The sequence below is a fragment of the Dromiciops gliroides genome, chromosome 2, assembly GCF_019393635.1.
Source record: "Dromiciops gliroides isolate mDroGli1 chromosome 2, mDroGli1.pri, whole genome shotgun sequence".
Taxonomy (NCBI): Eukaryota; Metazoa; Chordata; class Mammalia; order Microbiotheria; family Microbiotheriidae; genus Dromiciops; species Dromiciops gliroides.
In genome coordinates this window covers 362,610,150-362,637,389 of record NC_057862.1, presented here as the reverse complement: position 1 = coordinate 362,637,389, position 27,240 = coordinate 362,610,150, and the positions used below count along the sequence as shown (strand labels likewise).

General features: G+C 41.4%; 1 protein-coding gene across 1 annotated transcript in view; it reads right to left on the bottom strand.

Annotated features, from left to right (window-relative positions):
* MYBL2 (MYB proto-oncogene like 2) overlaps nucleotides 1-27,240 on the bottom strand; it is a 52,948-nt gene that overhangs the window by 16,487 nt on the left and 9,221 nt on the right. Inside the window, exons 6-12 of the mRNA XM_043985876.1 lie at nucleotides 25,975-26,195; nucleotides 17,221-17,377; nucleotides 15,206-15,511; nucleotides 5,977-6,375; nucleotides 2,762-2,901; nucleotides 1,439-1,538; nucleotides 234-347 (exon numbers count right to left, since the gene is read on the bottom strand). Of these exons, the coding sequence (XP_043841811.1) occupies nucleotides 234-347; nucleotides 1,439-1,538; nucleotides 2,762-2,901; nucleotides 5,977-6,375; nucleotides 15,206-15,511; nucleotides 17,221-17,377; nucleotides 25,975-26,195 (1,437 nt within the window). The remainder of the gene's footprint in view (nucleotides 1-233; nucleotides 348-1,438; nucleotides 1,539-2,761; nucleotides 2,902-5,976; nucleotides 6,376-15,205; nucleotides 15,512-17,220; nucleotides 17,378-25,974; nucleotides 26,196-27,240) is intronic.

Sequence of the window (27,240 nt, the reverse complement as noted above, 5' to 3'; positions counted from 1 at the left end):
CTAGGTGGTGCAGTGGATAAAGCACCAGCCCTGGAGTCAGGAGGACCTGAGTTCAAATCTGGCCTCAGACATTTGACACTTACTAGCTGTGTGACCCTGGGCAAGTCATTTAACCTTCATTGCCCCGCCCCCCACCCAAAAAAAAGTAATTGGAAAAAAATACTATTAAAAAATAGAAACAAAAAACAAAAACCCAAACCCCTCAATCCTGATAACAGCAAGATTAAACTCACTCCTTGTTTCCTCTTTTGCTTCTCAAGTTTCATATCATCTTCTATGATCAGTTCAATGCCAGCCTCGGTCCGAAGAACCTCCTTCAAGTCTTCCTCCAGGTGTGGGGTCTGGGGCTGAGGAGTGTCACGATTACAGGAGCATTACAAGAGAAAAAGAACTATATGCCACATACCCCCAGAGTAACCCACTTGGAGATGACCGGTTGTGGGCCCTGAGGATAAGAAGAACACCCAGAAGACAGCAGCTCTGCTTTTGTACCGTGGCACTACCCTGCTTCTCCAGCTACCCTTTGGACTGAACCTTGTTCTTTTGGATCCTTGTCTTCTTCTCTCCCAACCCCCCCACCTCCCCACCCCATGTAGGTAGCAGTACAGTAAAATGGAAAGAGCTCTGGATCAAGGGTCATAAGACAGGTTCTAGCTCTTCCACCAACCCAATGATTGCCTTCAAACATGTCACTGCCCTCCTCTGGGACCCAGTTTCTCCATCTGTAAAATTAGCAGATTAGAATGGACAATCTCCAAGGCCCTTGCAGCTCTCTCATCCTACAGCTCCACGACTCAATAGCCTCTGAAGGCCTCCTCCACCTCTAAAATTCCATGAGTTCACAAGAAGCTCAAAGAAGCTCATTAAAAAAAAAAATCCATTTATGCCAAGTGCTTGAGGGCAAATTTATGCTTAAATTAAATTGCTGCGGTTTTAGCTCCTCTCTGGATATTCTTACTGGATGTTACCAATAAGGCTTTTTCTAAAAGCATTGAAAATTTAAGAAACCCTGTTGTGATAACGTAGCTAGGGGGAACAATGAGCTTGTTCTTGTTTCCCGGGTCTATAACTTCTTCACTGGGGCACATCCTTAGAATAAACACAAGCACCGGCAAAAATCTCATCTTTCCCTTATTTTCAACTGAAGGAGGGGAAAAAACAGCAAGTGTTATTCTAGAAATACTGGGTTGGAGCTTCGATGCTGAAGGCCAGGAGGAGAGCATGCTCAAGTGTGCCTTTGTCCTATTAAGTTTCCACAGTTAAACAGCAGCACGTGGCAATGTGAGGGAAGTCTAAGAAAAATTTGAACCTATTGGTTTTAGGTTACTCTTAATTTTCCATTGCACGGAGAGTAAAATTAGTCTGAGGAAGGGCAGATCACCGAAGGCTTGCTAGGCCCTAGACAGGATGGAAATCCTTGTTCACACTGGGCACGTACCAGAGGTTTTAGTGGTCCATACTTCTCCAGGGCATTCTTGAAAGGGGTGGGGGTGTGGGGGGTGTTGTCCATCGAGTACTTCTGATCCGGGGTGACAAAGCTGCCAGGAAATGGAGAAGAGTCCTTAAGAGCCAGCAAATACAGACATTGTCCCCTCCTCCAACCCCTGTGGCTGCTTAAGACTCACTGCTGAATCATAGGCCTTTTATTCATAACAATAATAACAACCAGCATTTCTCAAGCCCCTTGAGATGTGCCAAGTGTTTTCTATCTATTATCTCACTTGAGTCACACAACAGCTCTGGAGGTAAGTGCTACAGGTACTACTAACCCCATTTTACAGGTAAGGCGACTGAAGAGACTCAGAGATTGAGCATCCTGCCTAGAGTCACAGAGCAAATGAATGTATAAGGTGGGATTCGAACCCAGGTTTCCCAAACTCCAAGCTCAGCAATTTAACCATTATTTTATCCTTTGGGGAAAAGAGAGAGTATCTTATAAATCTAGATTCAGTACCTAGAGTTTAAGTTCTAAAGCTCCCCAAGACAACAAATCTGAGTATTTGTACGCAGCATAAACTATTTTAAGACAAGGATCCTTAACCTGGGGCAAAATAATTTTTAAATTTTTTGGATAACCAGTCAGTTAATAAACATTGAGCATCCACTATGTGCCAAGGACTGAGGATATAAAAAAGAACTAGGGGCAGCTAGGTGGCACAGTGGATAAAGCACCGGCCCTGGATTCAGGAGGACCTGAGTTCAAAGCCAGCTTCAGACACTTGACACTTAACTAGCTGTGTGACCCTGGGCAAGTCACTTAACCCTCATTGCCCTGCAAAAAAACCCAAAACAAAAACCCTAAATTTCAATATAATTTGCTTTCTTGCTAATCTTACACATTATATTTTCTATAATTAAAACTATTACTCTGAGAAGGGGTCCATAGGCTTCACCAGACTATCAAAGGGGCCCAAGACTTAAAAAAAGTTTAAAACCCTTGCTTTAATTGGAGACGTACTTTCTCTCCCAACACCTTTTTTCAAGTGGTATTTTAGAAGAAGGTAGCAAAATAACGTGGAGAAAAAAATGATAGCTAGCATTTATATAGCACTTTAAGGATTACAAAGTACTTTACAAATATCTCCATTTATCCTCACCTCAATTGTGGGAGAGAGGTACTTTTATTATCACCCCCACTTAACAGATGAGAAATCTAAGGCAGACAGATGTGACTTGCCCAGTGTCACACAGCCAAGCATCTTCAGTGGGATTTGAGGTAAAGATGCCAGACATGTGGAAGTCTGGGTGTAGGGAGACTTACGCGTTGCTTTTCTGGTGCAGTGGGGTCTTGTCCCGGTGCAATGGGGTGGTGACGATGACCTTCTGGCTACACACGGGTGTGGATGTCAGTGAAGGGCTCTCTAGCTCCAAAGTGTCCTGTTTGGTCCAGAAGTTTAAAAACTGCAGAAGAAAAATTTAAAAATGAAAGGATAATCTCTCTCCCCAAAGACTGTGAGATTAAAATTGGATATTAGATCATAAATCTCCCCTACTTAACCTGTCCCTTAATTTATCTCCCAGACTAGTAAATGGAAGAAGCTTCTGGTTTTCTAGTTAGAGCTTTTATTGTATGGTAGTCACAAGGTGATGTTGATTAGAAGGATAGGAAAGTTGGGGGCGGCTAGGTGGCACAGTGGATAAAGCACCGGCCCTGGATTCAGGAGGACCTGAGTTCAAATCCGGCCTTAGACACTTACTAGCTGTGTGACCCTGGGCAAGTCACTTAACCCCCATTGCCCCGCAAAAAAAAAAAAAAAAAAAAAAGGATAGGAAAGTAGAAATACAATACAAATCGTCTTAAGTCTAGGCTTAGTCTATATTCCGTATAAAACTCACCAAAACCCAAGGCCACCTTTGGGGAGAGAGACCTTTGGAATGAGGCCTTGAGCTCTGTGGGGAGCCCCCACAGGGGGGGTCTCTCTAATCATAGGGCTCATAATACTCAGGGCTAGAAAAGAAAGACCTTCAAGGCCATCTCATTGAAAATGCAAGCCCAGTGAAGGGCAAAGACTTTCCCCAAATTTGGGGTGCTTAGTGTTTATGTTCAACTCTCACTTTGGAGTGCTCAGCAACTCTCAATTACCCAAGGCAATGGAGAACTGAAATCTACAAGATTCATGCCACAAAACTCCCTTTTAATCATTAGATTCCACATCTTCCACTAGACTTTTTTGTTTTAAAAAAAAAATCAGTGCTAGAGAGGTGGGCTGAGGCAGTGGAAGAATCTTCAACCTAGGAGTCAGAAGTCAGGTGTTTCATAGGCAGCCTCTGGTACTAACTAACTACGTGACCCTGGGCAGGACACTTCACCTCTTTGCCTCAGTTTCCTGGGCTAAAAAATGAGACTACTTGAATGACCAATACTAAACAAGATTGCTATGGGAGGAAAGAGCCTTCCAAACTTCTAAGAGAAGCGTGAGCTGCTTGTGACTGTAGTGCCCAGTCACCTGGATGAGTTGTCCCTTGGCCCCAGATTATAGGTCAAGTAACAGTTGCTTAAGCCACTGCTTGCTTTCAGGAACGGTGAAATTATCCCTTCAAGTTGTTGCTTTTATACAAATGAAAGCACCAGAAAGAAAAGAAAGATACCAGATTAAAAAAAAAAAATCAATGCATCATCATCTCAAATTTCCCTTAATCTCTACTTTATCTGAATGGGGATGAGTAAGAAGTCGATTATCTCCTGCCAAAAGAAAAATTTTTCGTTTCCATTTCACAGGCAGGAAATAGAGGCCAGCAAAGGCCAAGGAAGTCATGCAATATAATAGCCATCACCATTTTTAGAGCACATTACAGTCTGTCAATTATCCCATCGACTCACAACAACCTGAGAGGTAGACACCATTATCACCCCTATTTTACAGAATAGGAAACTAGGGCAGACAGAAGTTAAGTGATCTGCCCAGGGTCACACAGATAATAAATGTCCAAGCCATATCTGAACTCAGATCTTCTTGACACCAGGGCTAGTACTCTATCTACTGTGTGACCCAGCTGTCCCAAGGTCATAGACACCCGCTTCAAGGTCACACAATGAGCAAAGCAGAAACCCAAACTAGGAATCCTGGCCTCAACCCCAAGATACCATCCTTGGCCCAGGAATGACTCCCTGGGCTAAGACTGAGGAGAAAGTGAGAGATGAGAGACAGCAGCTGCCCTCACACAGCTCACCCCCAATCGATGGAAACTCTGGTTTCCTAACTCTTCTACCTTTTTCATAGATCTATGTGAAAACTCGGGCCTTTCCTGATCCCATAGGCTATTAGTGAAATGGATGAACTCTGACACAGAATGAACTTGCCACATCCAAGTTCCAGGCTCCCAGGAAAACAGAAGATTAGAATTAGAGGGGCAGGGGGCAGCTAGGTGGCGCAGTGGATAGAGCACCGGCCCTGGATTCAGATCCAGCCTCAGACACTTAACACTTGCTGGCTGTGTGACCCTGGGCAAGTCACTTGGCCCCAGTTGCCTCACCAAAAAAAAGGAAAAAAAAAGAATTAGAGGGGCAGGATGGTCTGGTGGAAAAGGACACAGGATTTGGATTCAGGCCATGGGTTCAAATCCCAGTATTTTCTATACTGCCTGTCTGACCTTGGGGCAAGTTCCTTAATCTCCTTGATCTGTGAAATGAAAAATTTGGCCTGCGTGACTCTTCTAACCCTAAATCCATGATCCTATAAGTACTTCCCCCAGCATTTCCCACAGCAGAAGGAAGCTGGTTATAGAGGAACATGCTGGACAAGGAATGGGGAGGACTTGGCCCTAGGTCTACCACTGTAGGAAATCAAATTGGAAAAGTTGTTACCCTTCTAATGACCTCAGTTTCCTCATCTGTAAAATGCATACTAGGCTAGATCACTGTTTTTAACCTGGGGTCCGTGAACTTACTTTTTTATAATGAGAATAATGGAATAATTAGAAATTTATTCGTTTTGATCATTGTGCTTCAATATAATTAGTTTCCTCTGTATTTCAATGAATTTTATTTATGTATCCAAACCCATTATTCTGAAAAGGGATCCATGAACTTCATTAGCCTCTCAGAGGTCAATGACACAAAAAAGGTTAAGAAGCCCTGGGCTGGATCATTTCTAAGGTCCTTAAAATTAAAAAAAAAAGTTGGCTCCTCCCCAGTAGATGCATGAGCAGTGAATCTTTCTGTGATGCCTTAATGGAACATGGATCACAGAACATCATGGAGAAGAATAATGACTGGACACTCTGCTGGGAAAGGTAGACCCATTTGAAATCAGTTTAAAGGATGGGTAGGTACAAAAGACAGATGAGGATATTTAAACTCGTTCCAGCCATTTGCAGGAATGGCTCACAGCACAGTGCCCATTGTTGCTTCCCTGGCTCAGTGATTATCACAGAACCTGCCCGGTCTCTTAGTCAATCTTTTCCCTAGCACCTCTACTATAGTAGCCAGGGACCCTGGGGCACGTGAGGAGTGCTGGGGGCTGGCAGGCAACTCACCTGGGATGGGGAGAAGGGAAGGGTTTTCACCGGTGTACTTTTAGGCGTGAGGCTGTTACAGGAATCCACAAAGGAGTAGCTGGCATTGGGGCTGCTCTCCGTGACAGGAGAAAGAGTGACCCTCCTCTTCTTCTGTCGCTTGAGGATGGAGGGCGGGGTACTAAAGCTGACTTCGGTGTTTGGTGAGATGGGGATCAGCTCCCCTCGGCTGCCTTTGCTCAGGTCTGAGATGACGTGTCCATCTAGACGGTACTCTGTCATGCTGTGGGCAGACGATGTAGGCTTGCTGAATGTCTGCTTAACTGGACTGTTGCTGCTACTACTGCTGCTGTTAGCACCACCGTTGGATAACTCCTCGGGCAGGTCAAAGTTACTCAGGTCACACCATCCATCAGGATCCTGTGCAGGATATTAATAAACCATGAGCAACTCAACTCAGATGAACTTCCCTAGTGCTAAAGGGGTTCTACTGAAGTCGTGCTTATCAATTTTGAAAACTGAGGATCCAATAAGATTGTGACAGGCTAGAATGGTCCGACAAGTCTACTAAGATGTACCTTAGTAAAGATAAATACAAAAGTATCGTTGGGTTCAAATAACACACTTTGCAAGGAGACTGGTGCAATAATCTAGGCCAAAGATAATAAGGATTTGAGCTAAGGTCTTAGATATGTGATTAAAAAGAAAAGGGCGAGGGGGCAGCTAGGTGGCACAGTGGTTAAAGCACTGGCCCTGGATTCAGGAGTTCCTGAGTTCAAATCCAGCCTCAGACACTTGATACTTACTAGCTGTGTGACCCTGGGCAAGTCACTTAACTCTCATTGCCCCGCAAAACAAACAAACAAACAAACAAAAAAATAAACACACATAAAAAGAAAAGGGCGGCTAGGTGGCACAGTGAATAAAGCACCAGCCCTAGATTCAAGAGGATCTGAGTTCAAATCCGGTCTCAAGACACTTGACACTTACTAGCTGTGTGACCCTGGGCAAGTGACTTAACCCTCATTGCCCTCCTCTCCCCAAAAAAGAAAAGAAATTGTCAAATTAGAAACAACAAGATTTGAAAACTGACTGGATACATGGGATGATAGAGTGAAGAATCTAGGCCAATGCTGCTATAATAATAATAATAACAAATAAATAAATAAATAAGCTTGGAAGAATAAAAGCTGTACTTTTAAAAACTAGGAAAATCTAGAAGAGAAATGGTTTTGGGGGAGGGAGCAAGGAGAGAGAAGACAGTAAGTTTAGTATTGAACATGCTGAGTTTGGGATCTCTTCAGGACATACAGTTTGAAATGTCCAATGGGTAACTGATGATGTAGGATTGAATCTAGGGGAGAAAGAGAGCTTAGGTACAGATAAAGGAGTCTTCTGCATAGAGAAAATAATTAAATCAATGGGAGCTGACAAGGTTACCAACAGAGTGTAGAGAGAGAAGGCTCAGTACAGATCCCTGGGGAACACCCACAGTTAGGGGGCATGATATGGATGATGAGCTGGCAAAGGAGACTGAGAGGCAGGCAAACCAAGAGAGTACATCACAAAACCCAGAAAAGCCAAGAGTCTCCTGGAGGAGAGGGATGTCAATAGTGTCAAATGCAACAGATGACCAAGAAAGGTTGAGTACTGAAACAAGACCATCAGAGAGGAGGATTAGTTTTGGGAAGTGAGATTGCTTAGCCTGAGGGAATGAATACTTCAGGGGGATTTGATAGACATCTTCGAATACATGATGGGCTTAGAGATTAGGTTCTGCTAGGTCCCAAGCGACAGAACTATGAACAAAACTTCTAAAAGTTGCAGAAAAGCAGATTAAAATCTGACTTAATCACTGGGTACAAGTCAAAATACAGTAAAGCAGATCACAGTGAGAAAGAAACTAATCAAAAACAGTAGCCCAGTTTTTGAGACCTCCAAGAATACAAATTACTACAGTTTTACCTTCCTGGAAAAGAATTTCTGGAAAAACTGGAAAGCAGTTTGGCAGAAATTAGGTTCAGACCAACATTTTATAACACATTCCACAACACAAGAAATGCTTTCTTCAAAAAGAATGGGAAAGCACTAGATAATATGATTAAGAATAAAAGTTACTATATTTTAACAGACAGGAAAAGACTTATTATGGAAACTGGCATTATCTTTAAGTCATTTATCTCTGCAGTCCAACCTGTTAGAGCAAAGATCAGAATTTAATAATAGACCCCCCCCAAAAAAAGAGAGATGACACACAATTAAGATTAAACCTTAATTATTTAAACAAGTTATTGAAACATTTTAAAAATGGGAAATAAACAGAAATGACATCAACATTTATCTATAGTAATTATATCCAAAAGTTAAACCAATATAAATTAACTGCTAGTTATAGGAAGACCAAAAGAGCCTCCAAAGTTCCTTAGTCCAATGATGTCTAACTCAAATTGAAAGGGATCCCTGGGGTCACGTTGACTCAGAAAACCACAAATTAACATTATTTGTGCTGCATCTTAATTTATTTTGCCAAACATTTCCTAATTACATTTTAATTTGGTTCCCCGAGTTTGATACCTCTGGCTTAGTCAGCAAGCATCTGACTGATTTATCAAAGAAAGATGGCTGCCAGAAACAGCCCTGGGTGAGAAGATGATCTAGACTGTAAAATCTTAAGGGTGACAATTATAGACAACAAAGTTCCATAAAGAAGAGACTAGCAGTGAAGGATAAAACCAATCTTAAAAAAGCCTGGCAAGAGCCAAATCTCCCCATGAAAAGTCCAAGGATTTCTTTCATGGTTTCCCTCCCCCCACCCTTCCCTTCCCTTGTTCCTAAATAAACTATCACCTTATTCTAACTAAAAAAAAAAAATTTAAAAAAAAAAAAAGCCTGGCAAGAAAGCCAGCTAAACAAAATTATCCTTTTTTTTTTTCCCAGTGAGGCAATTGGGGTTAAGTGACTTGCCCAGGGTCACACAACTAGTAAGTGTTAAGTGTCTGAGGCCAGATTTGAACTCAGGTACTCCTGACTCCAGGGCCGGTGCTCTATCCACTGCGCCACCTAGCTGCCCCTAAACAAAATTATCCTAAGGCCATTCAGGGATGAAAACAGAACGACAGGTACAAACCTAAGAAAAATGGACAAGATTTGCAACAACTATTACAACAAACTTGTTTTCTCCATCAAGTGGAACCACTGCACCTGGTCCCCAACATCACAGTCCCTGAAGCACTTTAGAGGAAGTAAAAATGGGATTAAAAAGAGCTAAAACAGGAAAAGAAATCAGAAGGAATCAGGTACATGTATATATAGAGGATATCTGTGCTGGGAGCCCACAAAGGAGGGGAGGATACCTAAGGCATACAAAATTTGAGACCTTACTGGTCGCCCACCTCTCCCCTCCTAGTCAAAACTATTAACCTTTACACCTACTCCCCATTTATACAAAATCTTTATTAAGAAAAATCTCATATAATTAACATCATATTGCTTGCCTTCTCAACAGGTGGTAGTGGCTAAAGAGAAAGAAAGGATTGAGAACTCAACATTTTAAAAAATAAATGTTATACATTGTACACAGTAACAACAATATTGTACAATGATCAACTGTGAATGATTTAGCTATTCTCAGCAATACAATGATCCAAGATAATTCCAAAGGACTCATGATGGAAAATTCTATCGACCTCCAAAGAAAGATCTGGTGGAGTCTGAATACAGGTTGGAGCCAACTTTTTAAACTAACTTTCTTATTCTTGGGGCTTTTTGGTCTGTACTTCCCCCCACCCCACAACATGACTAATATGAAAATATATTGCATGACTGCACATGTATAACGGCTATCTAATTGCTTACAGTATCAAGGAAGGGGGGAAGAAGGAAGGGAGAGAACTTGAAACACAACATTTTTAAAAACTAAATGTTCAAATTTGCTTTTACATGTAATTGAGGGGAAAAAATTCATAAAGTTAAAAATGAATATTATAAATAAACAAATGAATGAATTTAAGAAAAAAAGAAGTATCTCTATGCAAACTCAGGATATTCTTAATCAGTATTCAACAATGGTCCAAGTCTTTATCATTTCTCCACTGAATGAAATATATAGAGAATATAAGATTCCATTATGCTTACTATTTGTTCATTTCAAAAAAGAGTTAACTAGGTAGGACTTTGCCAGATATTTTGTAACTGGGTTGGTAAGTTAATAATTAATAATAAATTATCAGGCAAGGGATAAAACAAAAAGAGGCATATGCCTGCCAAAAGTATTTGCCATGCTGACAAGATCCAGTCCAAGGCTGCATTCCCTATGGATGGTGAGGTCCTCAAGATACCCCTGTGGATGACATTGGGTTGACTGTATCAAACTTCAGACACTGCAGAGAAGTCCTCTATTATTACTCAGAGGAGTTTAGCTGTGTACAGGAAAAGACCAACTGGATCAAGACTATCCATTCCAACATGCATCTAAATGGACACCCAATAGAGCTTGTCCAGCACTTTTTAATGTGGGAGAGACAATACAAATGGACAATGAAGTGGGCCCAGAGTTTAAAGGCAGCGAGTGGATTGGACTGCTTTCAGGAAAGCATATTTACTGAGCCCAAGCTTCCCATAACACAAAGGCCTATTTTAAAAATTGTTCGTTTTTGTTTGTCCTTCATTCTGGAAGAGGACAGACGACATCAGAAAGGTGATATCATGAACTGTAGTGAATTGGATTAAGTGAGGGAGGGCTGTGCAAGGTCACCAACCTCATTCTCTCCTTCAGAGCCATTGGGGTCTGGTGGCAAATCACAGATCAGGACAACTAGAGATGGCCCTGGATACAGTGGGAGGCCTTGGCCTTTTTATACTAAGGTCTTTCCCAGGTCTCAGTTTGCCTGAGGCAACACCCATTCAGTGATTAAGGCTAGGTAAGAAATCAGGCAAAAGAATGTTCTCTTTTCTTTTGTGTGAGGCAATTGGGGTTAAGTGACTTGCCCAGGGTCACACAGCTAGTAAGTGTTAAGTGTATGAGGTCTGATTTGAACTCAGGTCTTCCTGAATCCAGGGTCGGTTCTCTATCTACTGCGCCACCTAGCTGCCCCAGAATGTTCTCTTACTACTCAAAAAAAAAATCAGTGTGGAAGGAATGTTGCTTTATGGCTACTCAAGAATACCACTGCCTCTGCAGAACAGAAGATGAGCATCACACAGAGAGCAATGGAAAGGTGCATCTATACAAACCATGAGAACAGGAAAAAAAAAACCGGGAATAATAGATGTTATAATGGAATCATGTAACAGAAAGAGAAGATGAGCTAGCCAAGAAAGACTAAGGGATAACAGGTAGATGGCCCAAGGGTATGCCCTTAAGATATCAAGAGAAAGCAAGGAAAAGTCTCAGCATATTGGGTGAACTTTGGGGAGGACCATAGACAGATGGACAGGCATGCATTGATGACTCAAAACAGATATGCAAACTGAATATAAAAGTCTGCACCATTTAAAAAAAATTAAAGAGTTCAGGTACTTTTCACAACTATGGCCAGAGGGAAAGTTCTTAATTGAACAAGGAATGGGAGATCATAAAAGATAAAATAGACCATTTCAACTACACAAAATTAAAAGGCCTCTGAATGAATAAAATCAATGCCAGAATTGAAAAAGTAGAGTGAGAAATAAATTTGCATTGATTGTGACTGATATCCAAAATATATAGGGACTAGATACAAATATATAAATGTCAAGGGTCATTACCCAAAGGAGGAGTGGATTCTCAAAACAATCCCAAACTATAAATGAGCACATGAAAACATTCAAATCACTAATAGCAAAAGAAATGCAAATTTAGGCAAGCCTGAGGTTCTCACACCTGATAAATCAAAGATGACATAAATGGTAACAGTATTGAAGTGACATTTGACTGGTGAATCTATCAAGCGAACCAACTGTTCTGGGTAACAATTAGGAACAATCCAGGAAAAGTAACAATATCCTTTTCACCTAGCAATTCCACTACTAGGGCTATATCCCAAGGAAAGCAGACACAAAGGTCCAATATGTATGAACAAAATATTCACAACAGCACTCTTTGAGGCAGCAAAGAACTGGAAACAAAGTGGGTGCCCATCCATTGGGAATTAGCTGCAAAAACAATGGTAAATTAATTAATATACTATTACTACATGGTAGGAAATGAAGAACCAGACAAATTCAGAGAAACACAAGAAGGTTTATATGAATAGTGGCAGAGTGAAAGAAGCAGAACCAAGAGGAAAATATACACAATGACAATGATTTAAATAAAAACATCATGGGGCAGCTAGGTGGCACAGTGGATAGAACACTGGCCATGGATTCAGGAGGACCTGAGTTCAAATCCAGTTTCAGACCCTTGACACTTACTAGCTGTGTGACCCTGGGCAAGTCACTTAACCCCAATTGCCTCACCCCCCCAAAAAAAAATACCATTAAAAGGAAATCCAACTGAATAAATGACCAGGAAAAAAAAAGCTTCTAAGCAATAGATCGTGAAACCTATCTTATCCCTCGCCCAGAGAAAAAATATATTTATTACAGAAAACTTGTATACATTGTCAGATATGGTGACTATTCTGGATGTTTTTATTTAATTGGTTTTGTCACAAGGAAAAATTCAATAGGGGCAGGAGGGGCATATGGGAAATAGCTAGACTATAAAGACGAAAGGCATCAATAAAACCTTTTTTAAAACAAAAAACTCAAAGCTAAACAAAAGTGGTATGCCTAAAAAGGTAGGATTCTGTGGTTAAAGCACCGGCCCTGGATTCAGGAGTACCTGAGTTCAAATCCGGCCTCAGACACGACACTTACTAGCTGTGTGACCGTGGGCAAGTCACTTAACCCCCATTGCCTAAAAAAAACCAACCCAAAACAAAACCCAAATCAAAAAAAAAAAAAAAAAAAAAGGAAAAAAGGTAGGATTCCCCCTCACCAGAGGTTAACAAGCAAAGGCTGGATGATCACTTGTCAGAATCACTGCAAGAGACAAATTGTTTAGGAAAAAGTTGAACTAGAAGGCCTCTGAGGTCTCTCCAACTCAAATTCTCTGAAAAATAAGCCAGTGATGCTGCATGCCCACAGTCAAGTTCTGAGATGCATTGGGGTTAAAGTAAATTCGACATCTGAAATAAAGGGATACTGGGGGAGAAAAACACCAGGTACACCTAAGAAGGGGCAACCCAGTCCAGGTTGGGAAAACAGAACAAATTCAAGCTTTTGTGCCAATGAGCAGCAGAATAAGGGCCATGATGAGAGGCTGCTACACTGCAGTCTGGATGAAACAGGGAGACCCAATCTCAAAATGGATGAATGAATGAATGGAGTCAACAAATGAATGAATAAACAAACAAAAAAGAGCAGCGGCTTGTAGAGATATATTTTCTCAAGCCCCTGTCATAGCTAAACCGCAGAAGTCTAAAACAATTCCTCTAAAACTAACTTTTTTGGGGAGGCAATTGGGGTTAAATGACTTGCCTAGGGTCACACCGCTAGTAAGTGTCTGAGGTCAGATTCAAACTCAGGTTTTCCTGACTCCATTGTGCCACCTAACTGCCCCAATTCCTAGAACTTTCTAACAAGCTCTAAGAACTTAGTAGGTCTACCACACCTACAACCAACTCATTAATCCCTTTCTCCATCATCCACCCCCATGAATAAACAAAAACCTCTATAGTTTAGGCTGGTAGGGAGGGTCACGTATTAGATATCTCTCAAAGCTACGCTAAAGCCCCCATGGACTGACTCCCAGGGCTTCCAAGTCAACAGTTAATCACTCCCTTGAACATTAAATGGAGAAACAGCAGCAGAGCAGGCAAGTGGAACAGTAAACTTGGATGAATTCTCTTCCAAAAGACCAAACAATGAATGGCTTTCTTAGAATAGATACTGACCTTGACAGAGTCCAGTGGACTTCTCCTTTGAACTGGACATTGTATTTCTATTAACACAGCTTAGAATCAAATTAACTTTGTCAGCCTTTCCACACTGTTGACTCATAGTTCTCACATGCAGTCAACTGAAACCCCCAAGGTCTTTTTCTTTAAATAAATTTGTATTGATAACTTTTGTTTTTATATCACCAAACTTTCTTCCGGTTTCCCTTCTCTCCCAGAGAGCCATCCCATATAATAAAAAATTTTAAAGAAAAAAAAAAAAAAGGGGGGGGGGGGGGAGAGAAAGTCAGGATAACTGATTAACACATTGACAAAGTCAGAAAATAAATATAATGTTCCACACACAGACCTCCCACCTCTGCACAAAAGCCCCCACCCTGCAGTTAGGCACCTGATTTTTAAAAAAACAAGTATGTAAAACTTTACATTTATCCCTATTAGATTTCACTTCATTAGATTCTACCCATTGTCCTATATCAAAGAAATTCTCATTTTTCTGGCCATCCAAGTTTGGAACCTCAAAGTCATCATTCCATACAATACAGACATCACAAAACTGGGAGGGACCACCAAGGTCATCTCAGTGTTGTTGCTTTTCAGTGGGATTTTCTTGGCAAAGATATTGGAGTGGTCTGCCATTTCCTTCTCCAGTTCATTTTACAGATGAGGAAACTGAGGCAAACAGGGTTATGTAACTTGCTCAGGGTCACACAGCTAGGAAGTATGTGGGGTGAGATTTGAATGCAAGAAGATGACTGCCCCTGATTCCAAGCCCAGTGTTCTATTCATTTCGCCACCTAGCTGTCCAAAGTGCTGTAGAAACATCAGTGATTCTTACAGTCTCTCACTACTGTTGGTATTAAAATAATGCCAAGACTGAACAACACAAGAAACCAGCCTTCCAAAATAACAGAACCATTGGGGGTTCCTTTTTCTGGCTTACAGAAACAAGACACTTTTCCCCCCTGACCTCTCCCCATGACAAGTGTTCTCTGACCCCACATACCTCCTCCTCACAACCTAACACCTTCTTCTTTCTCAACTATTTCTTTGGAAGTCAAGAGACCCCTCGGGCTCTCTGTTCTATAGATTATTGTTTACAAGACCTTGGGCAGTTTAGTTCACCTCTCTCTGAACCTCAGTTCTTCATCTATAAAATGATACTAAATGAGATGAGCGCAATGGCAGCTTCGTGTAAACTCAATCAAAAGCCCAATATAAATGCAAGGAATCTCTTTTTTAAAATTCTTAGCTTAGTTAACTACAGACAAAACCAAACATTCAAATACGCAAATAAAAAGTTTGAAAAATGAGGGATTAAGCATTACCGATTCTATCAGATCTAGGGCATCTGTCAAGTTTGGCATCGTAGCTGGACACAAGAAGTTAGCAGCCTCCACCACCCACTTGTATGGGGAGCCAACTTCAGCTGGGGAATCCTCAGACTTCAGTTCCTTGGGAGTCTCCTCCATGGGGTCAGGGATCAGGTCTTTGGCTGGCTCTTCATGAGACCCCTCCTGCTGCTCCGTGGAGGTGGTTGAGACCTTAACCCCTGATGTAGCCGCTACCTCCTCCTCGCTGACTTCTTCTTCCACTTCCATGACCCCAGTGGACCAATCAGTAGTAAGGTTCTTCTGTTTAAAATAATAATTTGGAAGAGGAAAGGAATCAAAATTACATAAATATGATCTAAACTGCAAAGGGAAAACAACGTTCATTTTAAAAAAGAAAAAAACAGCAACAACAAAATCCAGAAGCAAAAAAAAAAAAAAGCCCACAAGGAAAGGACAGCAAATAGGATATCATTCAGGTTAATACAGGTCTTTCCTTTCCTCCCCTCCCCTCTCCTTTCTTTCTTTACTTCATTTTTATTCTTTGAGATCCTATCTCCACCAGGTTGGGAATGCCTCTCAAGGGCCCAATCCCTTTCCTGATAGTCAGAGAAGCTTTAACCTGCCTCATTTCTGATGCAGATTGGTTCACCCTTCCTCTGTGGCCTCCCATGCTATACAGAGTGGACACAATGGCTTTAATCCACCAGCTTCAGAATACCCAGTAAAAGAGACCATAGGCATGCACCATCACACCCAGCCATACAGGCATTCTTTAAAAATTGCAAGCAATTAGGGGTTATGGATTTCTATATGATCATTTATGTTATTTATTTGAATGCTTCTGTGTAAGAAGTTTGGTTTTTTAAAAAAGAAAAGGGGGGCAGCTAGGTGGTGCAGTGGATAGAGCACCGGGCCTGGATTCAGGAGGACCTGAGTTCAAATCCGGCCTCAGACACTTGACACTTACTAGCTGTGTGACCCTGGGCAAGTCACTTAACCCCCACTGTCCCGCCAAAAAAAAAAAAGGGCTAAAATGAAAGAGAATATCCTATTAGACTGAATAGTTTCCTTGTGAGAACCAGCAGTCCAGATCGGTCTCCCTTATGCACAGGTATAATGCTATCACTCCACTGTCAAAAACCCTTCAATGGTTCCCCAGTACCTGGTTGGTCTGGTACTGAAAGTCCCCATCCTGGACTACCATCATTCAGGCCTATGCCATCCTTTTCCATCCTAGAGCCTTTGCATTGCCCATTGCTTAAAATCCTCTACACTACCAACTCCCTCACACTGCTGAACTCCAAACTAGTCTTTCAAGGTCTGATTCAAATGCCACCAGCACCAAGTAAGCATTTCTTGAGTCTACCCTCCCAGCTGAAATTGCTCTCTCCTTCTCTGATCTCATAGCACTTTATTCTCCTCTTGTATACTCAGGAGCTACAAACTCCTCTGTTAGGCTGAAGGACCATTGAGGCAGAGAGACTATCTTTAGCTTCTTATTCATCTCCCCATTGCCCCAGCATCCAGAAAAGGACCCAGCAGGTAGAAGGGGCTTAATAGACTACTTTTACTGGAGGACTAATCAATTAAAGGATGTAGATATGGAAAAGACGGGGCAGCTAGGTGGCACAGTGGATAAAGCACTGGCCCTGGATTCAGAAGTACCTGAGTTCAAATCCGGCCTCAGACACTTGACACTAGCTGTGTGACCCTGGGCAAGTCACTTAACCCCCATTGCCCCGCAAAAAAAAAAAAAAAAAAAAAAAGACCAGATAGATACGGAAAAGACTTCAGGCACCATCTAATCCAACCAACTTGTTTTACCATGGAGAAATTGAGGGTTAGAGAGAGAAGTGATCTGAAATAACCAACAAGTATTTATTGAATATCTGCTATGTCTTGGGCACTGTGGATACAAAGACAATACCAAAAGACTCCCCATCCTCAGGGGGATTCCACTAATGGACTGGCTTTGGTCCTTCCTAAGAAAGTGGGCCTACCTGACTTACCTGGCTCTCTGTTGAGTGGACACTCTGACCCTCCCTATCCTCCAGTTCCACCACCAAGTACACAGACTTAGGGTCCTTTGTCTCACTCAGGAAGCCCCCAGTGTCCACTTTCCGTTTGATGGTGGAGTTCCAGTGGTTCTTCACCGCATTGTCAGTCCTGTCAAAGAGAGGGGTGACTTCTTAGACTGGGCATGACTACCCTTATTATAACACAAAGTTGCTCAGGGTATACAAGAACCCTGGGTATTAACATGGAGTGCTCACTGATCCTAAGAGATGGATTCACATGTCAAAGGATAATTAGCACCCATACTACACAGATTAGTCTCAAAAAATAAGAAACCATGCTGCCAGTTTCCTTTTAGAAGAAAAATACAGTCCTGATTTCCAAACCAGGAAAGGCTAAAACACAGAACTATAGGTCAAAACGATTAATGACTATTGATTTGAAATTTTTAAATAAAATCTCATGAAATAGGCTACAGTGATTCATATAGGAAACCATTCATCATGACCAAGTTGTAGTTATCCCAGGGATGCTAGGAGGGTTCAATTAGGAAAACAATCAACACAATAATATTAACAAAAATAACCCAAGCTACATGATTACCTCAATAGATGCAGAAAAAAACTGACAAAATCCCATCTTTTACTGGAAGACTTCCCCACCCCCTCCTAATTCCAGTGTCTTCTCACTGTTAATTATTTGCCATTTATCCTATACATAATGTCAACAGGCAATCACAACATCATGAGAATTATGTGAAAACCAGGCTTATTACAAGAGAAACGAACCGGTTCTGTTTTTATAGAAGTTTACACTTTTATAACAGCAGGACAAAGGGAGGAGGAGATACCAGGAAGGGGCGTTACATGGGAGGGGGAACAGTGCAGCACAGGTGAGGACATCAAGACCACTCTCTGTGGGGAAGAATAGGGCAATGGCAAAAGCGGCATTCTTTTCCCTTGGGAGGAAGATAGAAGGGTCCCCTTATCTGCAGAAGACCCCAGCCTGGCACAGACGGCTGGTGCCTGTCTAGCCTCCCAAGGACACACAGGGAGTCCAGCTTGGGCTACAACAACAAATTATGTCGGCTCAGGTGGGGCTCTGGTCCTTGACACTCTCAGAGCCTCCTGCATGCTCTGGGTCCAGTGTTTCTGGGTAATATGGCAACTCAAAAAGACAAGTTCAGGGGCAGCTAGGTGGCAGGCACAGTGGATAGAGCACCAGCCCTGGATTCAGGAGGACCTGAGTTCAAATCCGGCCTCAGACACTTGACACTTACTGGCTGTGTGACCCTGGGCAAGTCACTTAACCCCAATTGCCTCACCAAAGAAAAAAAAAAAAAGACAAGTTCAGGAAATCCCTTAACAATGGCTCATTAGTATAAATTTGTTTGCAAGTTCACTCCCTCATTAAACTGTGAGATCCCTGAGGACAGAGTCTTTGGCCTCCTTTTGCATGCCCAGCCCTTAGTGCAGTGACTGAAACATAGCAAGAACTTAATAAATATCTGTAGATTAAGTACCATACTCATTTATGCAAAAAACCCTAAAAAGTGGGCAGCTAGGTGAACAGTGCATAAAGCACCAGCCCTGGATTCAGGAGGACCTGAGTTCAAATGTGGCCTCGGACACTTGACACCTACTAGCTGTGTGACCCTGGGCAAGTCACTTAACCCTCATTGCCCCGCCCCACCAAAAAAACCCTAACAAGTATTGGAGGGAACTTTTTTTTTTTTAATGAAAAAAGTAGCTAAAAACAAAAATAAGCATCATAATGTAATGTAACAGAGATACACTAGAACATTTTCCAGTAAATACAAGAGTAAAACAAGAATGCCCACACTCCCCACTATTACTTGATATAGTTCTGGAAATCTTAGCAAAACCAGTAAGGTAAGAGAAAAAAATAAAGGCATGTAGATAAAATCATCTCTACTTGCTGATTGATGGTTTGCTTAGAAAATCCTATTGAATGAGCAAAGATACTAATTGAGACAACAGCTTGGGCAAAGTTGCAAGCTACAAAATAAAGCCTCAAAACTTAACATTTCTAAATATTAATAACAAAATTCAAGAGGCAACAAAAGAAAGGGAAGTCCCATTCCAAACAACTACAAAATTCAAGGTACAATCTACCAACGCACACAAAAAACTTGCAAATATTTAATTATAAAATGCTCCCTAAAGAAATTTTTTTTAAAAATACCTTAAACAGCTGGAGAAACATTCAGTGTTTATTGCTGGGTTGTGTCAATATAATAAACATGACAATTTTCATGGTATACCAAACAATCAAAGAACTTGACAAATAACAATTACTTATTAGGACTTGATACTTAACAAAACTTGATCAATAATATAATTCACTTGAAAAATAAAATATGAAGGGAAAAAAATATAAGGATGTAGAGAGGGAAAGGTCAGACTAGCACTTCCAAACCTCAAACTGTATTATAAAGTAACAGTCATCAAAACCAACTGGTGCTACTGGCTTAAAAATATGGAGATTAATCAATGGAACAAACTAGACCAGGACTTCTTAAACTTTTCCCACTTGTGACCCCTTTTCATTGGAAAAATTTTTACGCGACCCCATGTACATAGGCATATAAAATAGGTATACATAACTTTTTACTGTTGCCAAATTTTTCAGGACCCTCCACTTTCAGTCACATGACCCGGTCATGACCCACAGTTTAAGAACCTTTGGACTAAACAAGGAAGAATCAGAAAGAACAAAGCTCAATATCCCAAGTTTTTGATATACTAAAAAACACAAATTACTTAAGAAAGAACTACTTATCTTATAGAAATTACTGGGAAAACTGGATAGCAGTATGGAAGAAATTAGGTTTAGATCAACAACAATGCTATATTCCCCAAAACTTTTAAAATAGATTTATATATCATAATACTGCAAAAAAGTTGAAAGAGAAGCAAATCATATATCTCTCACAGCCATTGGCAGATGCATTCTTTTTTTTTGGTGAGGCAATTGGGGTTAAGTGACTTGCCCAGAGTCATACAGCTAGTAAGTATTAAGTGTCTGAGGCAGGATTTGAACTCAGGTCCTCCTGACTCCAGGGCCCATGCTCTATCCTCTGTACCACCTAGCTGCAGATGTATGCAAGAGATGTATTCTTAACCAAACAAGAGAAGGAGGCAATTAGAGATGGTAAAATAAATTAACTTTGATTACATGAAACAGAAAAGCCCTTAAGGGGCAGGTAGAGGAAGAGGGATAGATACTGGAGATAAGGATAAGAAGTAAGGACACTGGAGAAAAGAAGGAAGTCAAATGAGGAAAAAAATCTTTTTAGCAAATTTCTGATAATTGTTGGTATTCAAGATATAGAAACAATTAAAAGATCAGAAGACCAAAAGCCATTTCCCAAATAGATAAGTGGACTAAGGTTACATGAATAAAAAAGTTATCTAAAAATAAACTATTAAGTACCATATAAAACCACCAATAATTAGAGAAATGAGAATCTTAAACAACCCTGAGGTTTTACCTCATAGCTGGCACAATTGTCAAAGACAGCCAAAGATGGGAATAATGAATGGGGGCGGGGGCAAGGAAGCTAGGCACACTGGTGCATTGTTGGTGGAGCTGTTAATCGGTACAACCATTTTGAAAAGCAATTTGGAATTGACCAAAATGTTCATACTCTTTGACCCAGAGATTCCACAACTAGACTTATACTACAAGGAGGTCATTAATAAGGAAGTCAGCATATACACTGAAATATTTATAGCATCTTTTTTTTTTTTTGATAGCAAAGAATTAGAAACAAAACAGATGCTAATCAATGAGGGAATGGCTGAACAAATGGAATACTACCATGCTCTAAAAAATGTCAGGGGCAGCTAGGTGGTAAAATGTTTAGAGTGCCAGGCCTGGAGTCAGGAAGACTCATCTTCCTGAGTTCAAATCCAGCCTCAGACACTTACTACCTATGTGATCTTGGGCAAGTCACTTAACCCTGTTTGCCTCAGTTCCCTCATCATCAAGGACTGAAGAACAACAAAAAATAACAAATGTGATGAATAAACACAGAGAAGGATGGGATACAAAGTGAAGTAAACAGAGCCAAGAAAACAATATACATTATTATGACAACGTAAATAGAAAGAAGCACACCAAAAAAGTCAAAAGTCAAGGTTGGAAAATTACATAGACCAAGCATGCATCAATAAAGAAGAGTTATGAGAAGATACTCCCACCCCCATCCAATCAGTGCTGAGGAGGTAAGAAGTCCATAACATAACAGTTGTACACTGCATATTTTCAGCCTTTTTCAATGTACTTTAACAGTTATAGGGGTAGCTAGGTGGCGCAGTGGATAAAGCACTGGCCTTGGATTCAGGAGGACCTGAGTTCAAATACAGCCTCAGACACTTGACACTTATAACTAGCTGTGTGACCCTGGGCAAGTCACTTAACCCTCATTGCCCTGAAAAAAAAAAAAAACAGTTATACTGATTTTTCCCCTCTTTTCTTCTTATTAAATCTTTAAGTCCTGTTTGCTATGTAGGAAGGCAGAAGGAGAGATACTGGAGAAAACTATGATGATAGTTTGGGGGGGGGAGGGTTGTTGGTTTTTATTTTTGAGGGTTAAGTGACTCGCCCAAAGTCACACAGCTAGTAAGTGTCAAGTGTCTGAGGCCAGATTTGAAAACATCAAGAAAACCTTATTTTTTAAAAAGAGAATTGGGGGCAGCTAGGTAGTACAGTGGAAAAAGCACCAGCTCTGGATTCAGGAGGACCTGAGTTCAAATCCAGCCTCAGACACTTGACACTTACTAGCTGTGTGACCCTGGGCAAGCCACTTAACCCTCATTACCCCACAAAAAACAAACAAACAAACAAACAAACAAACAAATAAAAAGAGCATTACCTGTTTTTCATCCATAAGAAGCCTACCCCCTCTGAATTCTTCTCATGGATACTAGAAATCATTCAATTGTATTTTAACACAAAAAAGACTGAAAATATTTTCTTTTCCTAGCCTGAAGAAAATTAGAAGGGTTTTGTTGTCTTCCCCCCCCCCCCAAAATGAGGCACTATAGCATAGTGAATAGAAAATTGGACTTGAAGTCAGGTGGACCTGGGCTGAAATTCTACCTCAGATATTTCCTACCTTTGTGACCCTGGACAAGTCATTAAACCTCTCTAAACCAAAGTCTGCCCATCTGTAAAATGGTGGTGATGTTGATGTTGATGATGACAATGTTAATAGCATCTAGATCTCCCAAGGATGTTTTGAAGATCAAACAACATAATGTATGTAAAGTGAATTACAAATCTCAAAATGCTGTATGTGATATTATTATCATTATTCTGATTCAAAAGGGAGAGCAATCACCCTAATGATCTATAAACATTTATTAAGCTCCTATTATGTGACTGTCACTGTGCTTAGGCAAAAGACAGCTCCTGCCCTCAAGGAGCTTACAATCTAATGCAAACAAATACATACAAAACAAGCTATATACAGGATAAATGGGAAATAATAGAGGGAGGGCACTGGAATTAAGAAGGATTGGGGAAGGCTTCCTCTATTTCTCATCCTTTCAATTCTTCCAGGGGTTGGGTAATGAAATTATTTCATAAAGTTACAACTCTACAGAAAGGAACTTAATAGAACAGTACAAGAATAAATGTGGAGAGGCAGCTAGGTGGCGCAGTGGATAAAGCACCGGCCCTGGATTCAGGAGGACCTGAGTTCAAATCCGGCCTCAGACACTTGACACTTACTAGCTGTATGACCCTGGGCAAGTCACTTAACCCTCATTGCCCTGTCCCCCCCCCAAAAAAAATTTAAATAGAAAAGAGGATACAATTTTTGGCCACACTCCAGAGGAAAAACCAAGAATTGAGTATCTCTGGCTAAGTCAGAGAATAAAGAGCTGTCTTTATTTAAAGAGCATAAAATTTCCTACTGCCAGTCTGCAAACTCTTTCCCTCCAAGAGCGGGAAGGGGAGAATATTATCTGTGCAGGCGGGTTAAAACGGGGACAATAATATTTCGCTTCCCACCGCACAGTGGGACGATTAACTGACTCCTCCATATATGTGTTTGTCTAGTGCCTAAACTAAATATGCGCAGAATAGGCTGTCCCATGCCCACGGCTTGGGTGGTTCGTGGTCCAATGAAGTTTAAATTTCCCCTTGCCCTTTATGTATTGGGCAATTTTGTACTTAAAATGCCAGCTGGTTGTGAGGAAAATTATTTATAAACCTTAAAGCACTATAGAAACAGGAGCTACTATTTACTTTAGTGACAAAGATTCAACCAACAAGCATGATTAAACTGCCTGATATATGCCAGGAAGCATGGTATAGGGCCTCTGAGAACTCAAGTCCTAACTGCCAGATATTAGCTCCATGACCCAGGGCAAGTCATCAGTCTCTAAGAGCCCCAAGCAACTCTGATTTTATAAGATGCAGAGCAGAGGGCAATCTGCATGGACAAACGGAGGCTACTGGCTCAAAGTTCCTTATGCCACTTAAATGACAGAGCTCATCCTGAAGTTGACCGTGGAGAGGTCACTGAATTTTTGTCTTTGCACTCCCAGCACATAAGCCCACTTTTTTCCTAGACCAGACCTTTAGGTTAATTGGTATAAGGAACTCCCAGTGAGTACATTTTATTTAATGTAAGCCGCAGGGTGTTACAGCCAAGTGAGCTATTATTATCTTTCTCGCTATTTAAAGCAGGTATCATCACTTTAACGGCAATAATAATAATAGCTAGCATTTCCTTATGAGCTTTTGTAAAATACTTCATATACCCTGACCCTCAAATCTGCCCTGTGCTTCATACATGCCAGAATATTGAGAGCAGCAGTTTTTGTGATGGCAAAGAACTGGAACAAAGAACATGCCCATTGACTGGGGAAAAGCTAAACAAACAGGGTGCAGGGGGAGTAGCTAGGCGGCACAGTGGATAAAGCACTGGCCCTGGATTCAGGATAGGTCTGGTAGGCACTTTAAAAACCATATAATTGGTGGGGGGGCCAGCTAGGTGACACAGTGCATATAGCACTGGGCCTAGATTCAGGTGGAACTGAGTTCAAATTCGGCCTCAGACACTTGATACTAGCTGTGTGACCCTGGGAGAGTCATTTAACCCTCACTGCCCCGCAAAAACCAAAAATTAAAATAATTTTTTTAAATGGGGTACAGGGGGGCAGCTAGGTGGCACAGTAGATAGAGCACCAGCCTTGGAGTCAGGAGTACCTGAGTTCAAATCTGGCCTCAGACACTTAACACTTACTAGCTGTGTGACCCTGGGCAAGTCACTTAACCCCAATTGCCTCACACCAAAAAAAAAAAAAAAAAGGGGGGGGGGAGAAATACAGGCATATATTGGGCTTTAAGAAGTAAGTATGGGGGCAGCTAGGTGGCGCAGTAGATAGAGCACTGGCCCTGGATTCAGGAGGACCTGAGTTCAAATCCAGCCTCAGACACTTACTAGCTGTGTGACCCTGGGCAAGTTACTTAACCCCCATTGCCCTGCCAAAAAAAAAAAAAGAAGTAAGTGTGATAGACACAGAGGCAATGGGAAAACTAGTATTAGCAAACACAAAGCAAAGCAAAGAAAAACAGGAAAACAACGTGTACAATGACCACAAACAATATAAATGGGAAGAATGACAACCACCAAAAAAAAAGTATGGTCCCTAACAAAAGATATAAGACACATCTCCCATCCCTGACAATCCTTTGTGGGGAAAGGGGGAGTAAGACTCCCACAGGTGTAAAATATGGCATGGCATTAATGTTAGATTTCTTTTCAATGTGCCAACTGGCTTTGCTAGGTTTTTTTCCTCTTATTCCTGTTTAAAATAAAGTCTATCATAAGGGAGGAGGAATGGGGAGGACACAGGGAGAGATATGTAGGCACTGTAACAACAATCAATCAAAAAACATTTATTTTTTTAAATACTTCCCTATGATATACGTATTATTCCCATTCCAATTTTAGAGATAAATTGAAACCCCAAAAGGTAAAGAAATATGTCCAGTTATTCAGTAAGTGGTAAAGTCCACAGCTCTTTCCACTATCTCATAATTAACACTGTGGGTGAAACAGATGAGGTTTGACTCTTTTCCATGATCTCTCGATCTGCCTCCTGGCCATCTTCTAGAAATGAGTATTTTCCCCCAAACAAGCCTTTTCAAACTATAGCTTGACCTTGAAACTGTGATTCCCCTGTGGCCTAAAGGCTGCAGAGGTGTGTCTCCTGGTGGGCCAGAAAGAAGGGTGACAATAGACTGTAATTTATAACAAGATGCACAGGAGAGACTTCTCATCACAGCTGATTTTTGCAGGCACTTATCTATGGGGAGAAACACACTCCTCCCCAGCCGAATGGCCCTCACCCTGAGAAGACCACAAAAGAATGCTTGAAATGGAAAGGCCTTTAGCCCAATGCTCTCAATTTTACAGTTCTATGGCCCACAGAGGGGAAGGAGTTTACAGAAAAAGACACAGAGACTAGCAAAGCCAAGACCACGAGAAGGGGCTCTGGCTTCCCATCCAGATGTGCGCCCGCTGTCCCTCTGTTCCTAGGGGAAGCCCCAACTGCAGACAATCTCCATCTCTAACCTAGCCTCTGCTAACCAAAGCAACACTTCCCGCACTCCATTCATTCCTTCTGACTCCTAATGAGTGAATGAAGACTTGATGTGTGTTCTGGAGAGGCTGGACACCGCCCCCCCCCATGACCCCACCTTACCTTCCAGGGAGGAGTTTGGCGATCTCGGCCCAGCGGTTGCCCAGCACCTTATGGGCTTCACAGATGATGCGGTCCTCTTCCTCCGTCCAGCATGACTTCTTCACCTCTGGGTTCAGGTGATTGTGCCAGCGCTCTCTGCACTGCTTCCCCAGACGCCCTTTCAGGTGCTTGGCGATCAACGTCCATTGCTTGGTGCCGTATTTCTTCACCAGTTCAATGACCTTTTGGGAATGAGGGAAATAACTGCAAAATAATTCAACTTAACAAGCATTTATTAAGTGCCCACTACTGTGCAAGGCCCCGGAGACCATGAAAAATAAAAACAAGAACTAGTCCCTGCCTTGAAGAAGCCTATACCCTACTGAGGATACAACATGCAAACAGAGAACAAATACTAAGAGCTCACAATTAGGTTTTAACTTCACTGCAAGGCGCCTGATCTCATCAGTGTGCATGCTCCTTTTGTCCAGATAGATTGTAGACCTTTCATGTCTTAATAGACGAGAAGTTCTTAACCTTTTTTGGGTTAAGAACTCCTCCACCCAAGGTCTAAATTCTCCTTAACCTTTTTTTGAGAAGTTCTTAACCTTTTGACAATCTGGGCAAGCTTAGGGATGCCTTGCTCAGAATGTTTTTAAATACATAAAATAAAATACATAAGACCACAAAGGAAACTGAAATGCACTTATCTAGATAGTCTTTAAAAACAAGTTCACAGACCCCAGGTTAAGAACCCTTACAGAAGATACAGTCTTCAAGCATTTCTGACTGAACATAATTCTTCACCTGCCTATTAGTCCAGTCTACTAATAACGAGCCTCTTTGTACTTAGCTAAGCTGGTCCTTGAATGACAGACTGGGCCTGCACTTGAAACTTTTCTAATTTGAGGGGACCATCAGAGCCAAACTCCCCTTAGAGGAGACTGATAAACCAGGATGAGGCATCAATAGATTTTAGTGGACTAACAATGATATAGTAGATAGTGCTCTAAATATACATTAGCAAAAGCTCAATAGCTGTTTCTGTGGCACTTTAAAAGTTTGCAAAGCCTTTTCCTAAGTGATTGGATCCTCCCAATTCTGTGAACCAGGTGCTCTTATTATTATTATGCCTATTTTAGAGGTGGGGAAAGTGAAGAATAGAAAGGTTAAGTGAATTGCCTAGGGCAGTTCGCTCCATAGTACCACCAAGCTGCTTTACCTCACTGTATCCTATCAAGGGGGTAAGGATTTTTATTCCCATTTCACAGATTAGATAAAGAACAA